The sequence below is a fragment of the Lathyrus oleraceus genome, chromosome 7, assembly GCF_024323335.1.
Source record: "Lathyrus oleraceus cultivar Zhongwan6 chromosome 7, CAAS_Psat_ZW6_1.0, whole genome shotgun sequence".
In the NCBI taxonomy this organism is placed as follows: Eukaryota; Viridiplantae; Streptophyta; class Magnoliopsida; order Fabales; family Fabaceae; genus Lathyrus; species Lathyrus oleraceus.
Window position 1 is genome coordinate 468,385,305 of NC_066585.1, and position 12,023 is coordinate 468,397,327.

General features: G+C 35.9%; 1 protein-coding gene across 1 annotated transcript; it reads right to left on the reverse strand.

The window, feature by feature from the left end:
* Positions 1 to 4,411: 4,411 nt before the first annotated feature.
* Positions 4,412 to 5,023, reverse strand: LOC127106644 (copper transporter 1). Its single transcript, XM_051043942.1, has one exon. The coding sequence runs from the start codon at positions 4,989 to 4,991 to the stop codon at positions 4,521 to 4,523; it is 471 nt and encodes a 156-aa protein (XP_050899899.1). The 5' UTR covers positions 4,992 to 5,023; the 3' UTR covers positions 4,412 to 4,520.
* Positions 5,024 to 12,023: the final 7,000 nt, after the last annotated feature.

The following is a 12,023-nucleotide window of genomic DNA, read 5'->3' on the forward strand; positions in this document are numbered from 1 at the left end:
AGGCAAAGGCAAATAAGAATGAAAATAACGGTTTACAGGGAAAAAGGAACAATGCAAGGGAAGGTGTATGATGTATCCCTGTAACAACTCTGAGTTACTATTGCATCAACAAATATCAATTACTACCATTTCTCAAGGGTATTTTCTCTCAAGTCCTTGGTGATAAAACCTTTAATCAATCTACCCTAATTTCTATGTCCATAGGCAATTAAGGAGAAGTTAAGCTTTATAATATCAAGAATACTCTGGTTCACACAGGGTATCCCTAGTCCTAGGTGATATCTACTGTAGAATAACCTTATGAAAACCTTATCAATGGTGGTCTAGCCTAATTGATAACCACAAAACAATCTCGATTGGTCCGAAAGAGAAAGCATTAAACACATCAAAAGGTTACCGTAAAAATAATATTATAAATGCAAATGTAAACTCAAATTCGTTACAATTCTAAATCAGGGACACCCCCTAGCATTGCGGGGTTTAGCTACTCATATTGTTCAAAACAAATACAAGATAAAAATTACACATTACAAGTATTTGGATGACTTGCATCTTCAATCGCTTCCGCTCATGAAAACCTTCAGCTCTCCGAACGCCTTGCTCTCTGCAATACTTGATTGCTTCATAATACTGTGTTTTGCGTTGTTCCAAGATGATTTTTCCTTAGGCAGAAGGTTCTCTTTTATAATGAAAATTCCAAGCAGCGGGTGGACATGTCCAAAAATCTCTCTGAAAAGCCCGATGATCAAAAGCCCGAGAAAAAGGGAAATTTTAGGCTTGGGCTGACACGGCCCGTGTCAGCTGACACGGGTGGTCGTGTCAGCTGACATGGGTGGTCGTGTCAGCTGACACAGGTGGTCGTGTCAGCCTGCTGTCCTTGGTGACACGCCCATGGCCTCTTGACACGGTTGGGGGTGATGCCTGACACGGCCCGTGTCAGTTGACACGGGTGGCCGTGTCAGGCCACTGTCTTCCTTGTCACGGCCCCCTTTGCCTGACATGGCCCGTGTCAGGTGACACAAGTGGCCGTGTCAAGCCTCTTGTACCGGAGTTTTCCACTCTTTTGCTTGCCGGAATCTCGCATTGTCTTGCTCTGAGTTCCCTGGTACCTCTACCTGGACCTGTCAGACAAAAACACAGCTATCCCACGCATAAAATCACGAAAATATAAATAAAATGTAACAATGAATGGAAATGCTTAAATATTATACCAGAAGTAAAATTTCCTTGAAAAGTATCAAAAACGCTTGCACAATGTTTCAAAATCCTCGGTTTCTTGTCGGATCAGTAACGAAAATTTAATGCAAATGGTGAATGATCATGTACCCACACACGATATCTCAAACACAATTCCATTATTAAAAAAATAATCACGTAGACAATTAAATTTGGTGCCACTGTCATTTCGCACTTTCTTTATCTTTTTATCAAATTGTTTATCAACAAATGCCAAAAAGTTCAAAAGCATAGTCTGAATCTCAATTTTATTGCATAACAAGTAGACCCAAACGACACGCGAATAATCATCAATAATTGTCAAGTAATATTGTGCCTCACACGACGAACGAGTTTGATAAGATCCCCACAAGTCACAATGAACTAATTCAAACAAACTCGTTGTATTATTCTCACTTAATGGAAAACTATCCCTATGCTTCTTGGCACGAGGACAAACATCACAAAGTCTATTATTCTTGGTCCTACTAAGCTGACTTATATGAGGAATGAACTTTAACACCTTTTCTGATGGATGAACCAAACGTTTATGCCATAAATCCATTGTTAAATCCCCTTCCACCATCAAGGCATGCACCTTCGGAGCATCCCGAAAAAAGTAAAGTCCATCGATCCGTTCATCCGCTCCAATCAACGTCCTCATCATCTGGTCCTGTATTACATACAATGCATTAGTAATTTGAACAATACAATCGGAGTCATCGATTAGTTGAGTTACATAAATTAAGTTGCAATTTAATTGAGGCACAAAAAGAACATTATTGAGTCGCAATCCACCGTCCAAAATCACACTGCCCTCCTTTATAGCCGTCGCATCTTTCCCATCCAGCAATCCCACCGGTGTATTTGTAATATTTTTTACATTAATCATACAAGAGAAATTTCCTGTCACATGATGTGAATCTCCCGTGTCAATAATCCAAGAAATGTCATTCTTACCGTGGAGGCGATCTTTAGTTTTGGAAATATTCAAAGCGTCAAGAATTTGTTGCCACTGTGTCGGGGTAATTCCTGATATACCTGCTGCCTCACTTGAGTGTGGTGGTGCATAAGACTGTCCAACATTACCACCGCTGCTACGGCTACTTTTTGTGGCTTTGTTGGCCCGCATAGGTGCATTATATGTGCCCTTGCCACGCCCTCCAGAACGGACGGATGTGTCTCTTCCACGACCCGGTCCACGGCCACCACGAGGACGACCCCCCACCATTCGGGGAATCCATGTAGTTGAAAAAATGAGCGCTCGTCGTGTCCTTCTCTGTTGCAGTGAGGACAAAAAATTTCAGAATTATCCACAAGTTTAGATTTACCTCGCATATCGGTTGTAGCTTTAAAAGCCATGACATTGTCACGGTTCTGATGAATTGAAGACTCTCCTTGCAGCAACCTCTCATCTTGTATGACTCGCTGATATGCTTGATCAATATTTGGTAACGGATCTTGAGAAAGCAAATTTGAGTGAATCGTCGCATAAACCCCATCAAGGCCCATAAGAAAATGATCCAGATAGTCTTCAACACTCAAATCAACCACTTATTGGTTGATATCACAGGTACAACCTTCACATTTGCAAGTTGGCTTTTTGACATAAGTCATAAGTTCTTCCCATACACGAGACAGACGACCGAAGTAGGCCGACACCTCTTCACCTTTGTCTTGCTTGCATTCTCCTAGCGATGCCTTTAATTGACATATACGAGTCCCATTCATAACACAAAAGCGTTGTTTGAGACGTGTCCACAAGGATTGTGAATCATCATAATAAGAAAGAGTAGAGCGCAATGATGGCTCGATAGTGTTCAGCAGCCACGGTATGAGCATCGACTGCACTGCAATCCAGTCCTCCAATTTCTCAAGTATTGTTGGTTTTGGGACTTTCCCTTCCACAAAACCGTATTTTCGCTTCGCTTGCAACGAGGTTCGAATTTCCCTTGCCCATTCATCATAGTTCAGGCCACGCAATTATATTGGTGTGATCACGTTGCCTAGATTGTCATTGGTGCCGAGAAAAAAAAAACAAATCCACCTTATCATTATTACCACTGTTGTCATCAGTTTCTTCTCTCCATTACCACTGCTATCACCCATAATCTCTTATGGTGTTTGAACTGGAAGAAGAAAAAAATGTATTTAATTTTCCCTAGGATATTCCCTAGCTCATGATACCATGTTAAGTTTCACCAAAAAAATATCATGTGAATTCTATATCTATTCATTCTTTAGGATCACTATATATACATATTACAAGACTATTTGTTTACCATCTGTTATAAAATCTACTGACCTTAGGAATTCCAATCATAAAGAACTCCTAAATATAAGATATTTGCAACCGTCAATAACAAGACATAAATATGCAATAAATAACAATAACAACCACTAGAAGTTAAGAGCAAAACATGACACAAAAATATCTCACTAATCTTAATAGTTATCGATGAAGATATTGTCCCGTCTGACCGCTAACATCCTAACATCTTCTACTTCTCTAAACCTAGCAAAACCAAATCTTCTTTCTAAGTTGTTCCTCTTATGAGGAATAACTACTTCTGAAATGTCGCCATGTTTTTTGAAGCGGTCAAAAATGTCTTTAGCCCTACAATGATCCGAAAATTCCAAAAAATAAATTGAAGAAATGCAATCTTGAGAGCCACCTTGCATTCTTTCCCCACCAGGGTAGAAATCCCAACTCAGGAAAAGCTCCCCTCTTCCTCTATTACCTCTCTTAGAAACTTTTTGCCATTCCATTCTCAATGACAAAGAGGACCTGTCTGAAAAGTCTGTATTATGATAACTAAAAAAGCTGTTTTGAAAGGTTTAAGATGAAAAAATAAATTAGGTTGAAAGAGTTTTGAGTATGAGACGGGTCTAGGGTAGGTAAAATTCCAGACAGAAGGTAGAGCTTCTCTCTATAACCAACATCAGTGAACCAATTTTGACACCATTCTTGTCCAATTTTTGAGTTTTCCAATAGTTTTTCTCTTTTTTCACATGCTCGATATATGATACCGTGTGTCCTAATAACAAATCATAGTTAAATAAATTTAATAGCTTTGGATGAAATAGCATTCACAGTCATAATTTTTTACTCAAGGTTAGTAACTGTGTAGATGAGTTTGGTACAAAATGGTAATGATTATTGTTAGGTTATCCTTAAAGAATCACAGGTAATTTATCAAATTATATCGGAACATATATTAGATAATATGCATATATGCATCTAAATTTCAAACAATTTCATAACTGTTTTAAAATTTCAATAAACTGCACTGAAGTAACAGTAATTAACAAGACATTGGAGGAAGATCATAAGGCTCATCAAGGTGTTGTTTTCTGAAAGCACTGCCACATAAGAAGAATCCAATAGCATGACCAAGCACAGCAACCAAGAAGACACCTCCATTGAAAGACATGAGTGCCAACATAACCAAATAAGCTAAGCCAACCCTAACAACATGCAAAAGCGTCTGAACCAGACCGGCAACAACAGGGTTTGAACCGGGTTTGATGATCCGTGTGTGGGAGAGTAACTCGATGAATACCGACATGAAGAAAACAATGATCAACGCCAATGCATACATACCAGAATTACCAGCAGGCCATTGGTCGAAGAGAATCAACGCATCCTTTCCCCAATAAAATGTCATGTGCATCATGCCTTGCATCTTATGACCCGTCGTCATGGTTCCATTGGTAGATGATGATGATGAGCTTGGTGCCATGGCCATTCCATCGTGGCCGCTGTGCATATCCATGGCTGCGTTTGATCGGAAGAGGGTTGGTGATGAATCTTTATATATTTATTGTGATTGTGTGTAGTACACTATTGGTTTGATATTGTACTGCATTATATTTTTCTTTTTATTAACATTGTACTGCATTTTATTACTATATAGAAAATTATAAGCTTAGGTGTAATCAAATTATATATATGATTTATAATGTATAGTCAACTATCTAAGATTGTGACAAGCCAATATTCTCCCTAATTTACTCTTTTGCATAAAATTAATTTACACTAAGCACCGCACTTTTTCGTAATTGACTAATTAACTAATATCCTTCCTCCATTCGCTGCCATGTGTCACATTCTCATTGGATGAAAGTTATGGAAGTAGTTTTTTATTTGATTTATTATTTCTTTATGTATTTGATTCTGGTGTGATGTTTTATGCATACCTTGCTGCTGGAATGTTATTGTGTTGTCAATATGAGAATATGAAAATTGCGGTTATTTCTTTATGTATAGTTGTAGAATAATCAATGCTTTCATTTGTAAGGTTATTTTGTAGTGGTTACTAGTGTTATTTATTGCTTCTTTTGTATGTTTTTCTTATAATTTTGTTAGTTACCCTGAAATGCTTTGGATGATGAGAGAGCAAAAGAGATTATAATTGTTAATTACTTAAACAATCTTTGAAAACAAATGTTTTATTTGGGAATCATTTTTATAAAGTGTTTAATAGTAAGGTCATTTATTTATTATGATCTTATAGAGATAGTAGACGATGATGAAAGTAATGATCAACATGTCGAAGGTCATCTTTTGCACTGTTTGTTAAAGATATTTATTGCTGCTAACATGCATTGTTACAACACAACTAATCACTCTTAAACAATTAGACTTGCATTTGTTGTAAATACAGGGACTTATAAGTAAATAATAAAAAATTGGCGATAATTTCTAAAGCAATTTTGGATTAGTGAAGATGAACATTGAAATGTCTGAAATCTTGATTATTATGTATATGATTGAATAATTGATTTATTCTTACTCTCAAGATAATTTGCTATTATGTGATAGGTGTTAGGCAATTACTCATTTGCATTTGTGTCTAATGTTAAAAATATTAGATTCAGCCGATAAAACATTCATAAATATTACTCTTAATGTACATTGAATACAATTGTATCTTAAAAAATAATTTTTCATTAACTTTAATTCCATTTCAAATAAGTAATTTAAGATATAAATGCTTTTAAGGTCTTCTACTAGTTGTAACAAAAATCCTTATTTATCCTCTTTTCTCTCTCCCTTTTTTTCTTCAACCCTAGTTTTCTCCCTTTCCTCGTCTAGTAAAGAGGGTTGATTTTAGGGTCAATTTTTTTAATCCAGAATCACCCCTCTAAATTATTTTTCCTTTCCTTTTCATTCAAATAAGTGATTTCAAATATATTTTTAATTTTTTCTTCGTGATTTCGTCGTTTTAGTGTGATGTTGTGTTGATTGTCGTCTTATTGCAGCGTCATTTTATTTTCCCATCTTGATGCGGTGTTTGTTCAGTTCAGATTGACAGATTAGTTTCAACTCAGTGCATATTCAATCAATGACTTTGACGTCGTCGACGCTGCAGATTCGGAGACATGAGTATTCCGAGCATATCAATTTCGTCATATTTGAAGGCTTTGTCACATTTATAAGCATTTTGTCGTTATATGCTATTAACGTGGGTGTTGTGAGTTTGTTTGCAGATTCATCATTTTCAATTTATAACAAATTTGAATTTGTATTCCGAGATGTATTCTATCAATTTGAATGAATGAATATCATTTGTAGTCACACAAAAATATATGACTTTTATTTTTTAAAAATAAATATTATGATTAGAGATAATTAAATAATTACTATATAAAAAATTATATGATTAGGTGTAATTAAAATTATATTTTCTTTTTATTAATATTGTATTGCATTTTAGGATTATGATAGGTATGATATTTAATTACTGAGAGTTTGAGGCAAGAAAATGGGAAAATTAATTGGAACTTAGTTGAAAGTAAATGTGTGAAAGTGATAGTTTTAGTAACTCTAGAAGTAGTTTGAGAAATGACGTTTATAGGAATAATAAAGTTATATTTACCTCTTCTCTCTTATAACCGTTGAGATGTACATTGACACTACTCGTCTTCCATGCACACGAACTTGGATCTCTTTTGAAATGAGGTAATGAACGCCAACTCCTTATTAGAAAACAAAGCGAGGTAAAGGAGTTTCATGAAGATTTGACGATATCTTCTATTGGGGATGAATAAGATGTCATTTCAAAGCCTTGTATGGAAGGTAAGAAAGCATTTATGACACGAACATAAGGAAATATGGAGAATATATGAAGTGTTCCTATATGATGTCATATCTGGGGGTGGAGATTCCATTCACCACTTTTGAAGTTGGCGTTCTAAAGACAAACAACATTTCCGCTTTGAAACTTCACTCCAACAAATGGGATTTTGTGAGGAGTTTTGAAATCTTTTGTGGCAGCTGAGAATCACACCTGCAATGGGGTCGTTTCTATTCCTTCAATGGGATGAAAGGGACCGACAAGGGAAATTAGATTTCCATAAACGCCCTTCTAAATAAAGTGTTATTTTCATTGGTCAAGTGACTCCAAACAAAAGAAGTGGTGAATTGTGTTGGTCTGAAAAACCATTTTCAAATAAAAATATTTTGCACAATTAGAGTTTAAAAAGCATTTGAAAAACAAATAAAGTAAAAACAACAGAAATAAGAAAATGGAAATGCAATGGAAATAAATAATTGAAAAGTAAAGAGTTAAGGGAAGAGAGAAAATCACCAGAGATTTATAAAAGTTCAGTATAATGAAGTGCCCTACTCCTCTCCCCAAGAATTACATCTTGAGAGTTTCCACTGTGATGAAAGCTTTTGAAAGGATTTCCCTCAAATCTCCTTATAAAAGGATTGGAGTTTTAAAATAGCTAACTTCCCAACCAACAATGGATTTTTAACTATGGAGACCTTTACAACCAATCGAGAGATTTTAACAGTGAGTTAAGCTCATAAATTGACTGAGAGCTTTAACTACCTAGACCTCCACAACCAATAGAGAGATTTTAATTGGTTTAGTTCGACAACCAAACAAGAGCTTTTCATTAGATTTAGCTCACAACCAAAATAAAATTTCTCCCAATGAAAGTCCCGCCATGTGTATTTCCTCGAGGGACGGAAAGGATCTTCGTCATGAAGCTCGGTTATGTGTATTGCCTCGGGCAACAAGGATCTTTGTCATGAATTTCAACCATGTGTATTACCTAAGGGCGACAAGGATCTTCACAAAGAAGTCCAACTATGTGTATTTTCTCAGGGAGCGACAAAGATCTTTATCATGAAGTCCATCTATGTGTATTACCTCGAGGGGTGAGAAGGATCTTCGTCATGAAGTCTAACTATGTGTATTTCCTCGAGGGGCGACAGAGATCTTCTTCGTGAAGTCCAACTATGTGAATTTCCTCGAGGGGCGGAAAAGATCTTTGTCATGAAGTCCATCTATGTGTATTTCCTCGAGGGACGGAAAGGATCTTTTTGTGGAAGACCAGTGTAAAATACATTTTAAAGAGGGAGTATCCCTAGTGAAAACAAAACACTTGAATGATTGTTCAGACTTACATGGGCGTAATGTTTATAAATAATTCTAACTGAAATTTGGTTCTCATGAGGACAGATGTTGGACCAGATACCTGAGACAACATGTATAATTGGTTTATGATAGATAATAGATTTTGGGGATAGACGACATACACAATGTTTGGGACATTGTATACTAAAATAAAAATCAGTTTATACTACCAAGTTATGACAATTTAACATATACAAGATGATGGAGCAGAAAAGCAATAAAGAACACAATAATTGTTAACCTAGTTGATACCATACCTATATCTGGGATGACACTCTATCCAAGAAAGGAAATCCACTATCTTAAATTAGTAGAAACCCTAACACAAAGAGTCTTCAAAATATGCACACCCTCAAACACTGGGTTTTAGTCTTCTTATATAGAAATCCAATTCTGGGTTTTTCCAATGGGCATTAGCATTTGTGATTTTATCCAGAAAATATAATAGATTATGCTTTAAATTTGTTTCTTAACAACCTCCAAAGGATATGATTTGTTTTGATTCAAATTAAAATTTAAATATCCATTTAAATTAAATTAACCTCAACCAATATTTAACAAACAAATCCACATAAATGCATTGTTAAAATATAGTAACAAATCTGATTGGAATCAATCAGAAATTGTGATTGGGCGTAATCTGCAAGTGCACAGAGAAATCAGTTATAATATAAAAAAATGTTGAACCCACAGAGACCAATGTCAACCTACTGTGATCTATTTTTGCTTTGTAAATCTAAGACTAACGAAAAAATGTTTTGTTTGAGAACGGGTCTAAAATAACTGGTTTGAGAATTAAACTAAACAGATACCGAAATATAATTTCTAGGTACCTTCGGGACTCAGATAAAATTCAACACATCAATTTGTTTTAAAAATCATTTTTGGAGGAATTACTAATTTAAAAAGACTACTCACTTTCGCACAACACGTGTTATATTTCGGAACTGTAGTTGTCTGTTGTCGCACATACAAGATACAATTCCGAAACACTTTTTGAATACCGATAAGTCCTAATTAAATTATAGATCATTGTCGCTGTTTTTAGAAATTAAAAATCTAAATTTTATGGACGGACACCGCTTTCACACTATCACGCTGAAATTGGTATCTGAATGCTTTCGCGGTCGCGCAAAGCTTTTGATTTTTCGAAGCAAAATTTAGAATCAAAAATTTATTTTAATATATAAAATCAACGTTGTTATATTTTGTCGAGTCCCGTCGAAATAACGGTCCTCACATCCCGGACTCTAAGAGTTTAGTCGGACATGGTTATATGGACCATACTATTACGGACTTGTGAATATATTAAACTAAACATAATATTCATTAAATAAATAGAAACGGGAACATTTACAATCAATCAATATATATATATTATGTTACTTATGTTCTCAAGAAAGCTGCTACATACATGAAAATCTTTGAAAATGCAGCATTATAGTGTAAAGACTTAAAAACAATGGCATTCAAATACTCATACATGGCTATAAAATCTATTTCGGTCAAAATTGACTTGATAGGTACTAATCCCACACCAAGGATATCGTAAAAACATAATTCCGCAATTATGCGGTCACAAGTCTCCCCCTATGCAAACCAGTCTGAGTCATGCTATTATGCCCAAACCTAACTCACTCATCCTCGTTTTCATCATTTTTCATTCTAGTGCAATCACATTAAGCATGTTATCCTTTCACACTCATAGTAGGAAAATTTGTTAGTGATTATGATCTAATTTTTTTCCTGTGCACTTTGGATTTATTCATTAATAAAATAGAAGGACAAGATACCGTTGGGCTAAATGAATGGGTCAGGGTCACCTAACTTAGAAGGAACAATCCCTTTTTATTCATTTTTCTTTTAATCTCATGATAATTCACTTATTTGCATCAAATTCCCTACGTAGTGTGTGCTTAGGATGGTGATGTCTAGTTAGATAAATTACTCAAGGACTTTAGAGAACGAGAATTCAAGGCTATGGACATAATATGTGCTCACATTTATCCCCATATTTGAGAGGCTTGAGGTATTGTAACGATACCGATTTTGCAACAATTTTCCCAAGTCTCCTCAATCTAACCTCTATTTCATTCGTAGCATATATACTTTCTAATCATGCTATAAATTTAAAGTCTTATAAAGGATTTTTTTTTTCGTATGGCTCAAGAAATTGGGAGAATCAATAAACAACGGGAAACCATGCATAAAGACTCGACAGCACATGCACTGACTCAACTAACATAACAATTAAACTAAAAAATGGTGTAATCCTAATTAACATGCATAAACTAGAAAAAACGGTAAATCAAACTAAAAATAATAAAAGGAAAGCAGTAAAAATCCTCCGTCACACTTGAACTGAACATTATCCTCAATGTTTTAATAAAAGTGGGAAAAAGGAAAGAAGACCCTGGATAAGTCAATTTTCCTTGGCCTTGGCCTTGGTTCCAAGCGCCTCGTACATCATGCCTACCTCGACCATATCCACCATGCCCATGTCCTCTATCCAACTGGATCTACAAGCTAGTCAAATGCTAAGATAAGGTATTCATCTGGTTATTAGAGTGATCTTCAGCTGCTTGCGAAAACCGGAGGTGCGCTAGCATCTCTTGGTGGCGGTGTTCCATGGAATTCTGGAAAAAAAATCCATTGTTTAACCTGCTCTACCATGGTGGTATGTGATGTCTAAATCTGCTAAATGTTACCAGCCATTGTGTTCTGTGATTCTCTCATATGACGCACACCTCCATCAGTGAGACTTGGGTAGCTTAGATCAGATGCACGTCATCTATCATATATGTTATAAAAGCTTGCATCTGAACAATCTGCTCCATCATAGTTATTTGTTGTGTTTGCATCCGATGCATATGTTGCATCATCTTTGTTTCCTCGCTATGTATGGCTGAGATAAGGTTGTCCCGTTCAGATCAATGGCATTTCTAGCTTGTACCTCGCGAAGCAAATCATCAAGTGTAATGTGTCTGGCTCCGATAGAAGTACATTCAAAAGTGTTAGAGAAAAAAGGTGTGGTGTCTGCAAGTGAAACATGAATATGGGGGAATGATGTGGGGATGGATCTTGTACAGGAGAGCCTCACTCTTTATGGTCATACTCATCATCGGTGGCACCATAAGCAATGACATTCTCAAGAATGTCCATGGGCACCGGTCCGACCTCGGTACCGACATTCAAGTTATTAATACAATTAGCCCTATTTTCACATCTGTGCGGTTCGGGCATGGTAAAATAACACTAGGAACCTCTATGTTACTAATCATCAATAAATATCTCACATCCCTCCTATTTTTAATCAACCTCATATGGAGGAATGCATGAATATTTAGAGAAGGTTCGGGTAGAGGGTCAAGTGTA

Bases quoted from the DNA above. Each gene is read 5' to 3' on its own strand.
- LOC127106644 (XM_051043942.1), bottom strand. From the start codon at position 4,991: ATGGATATGCACAGCGGCCACGATGGAATGGCCATGGCACCAAGCTCA.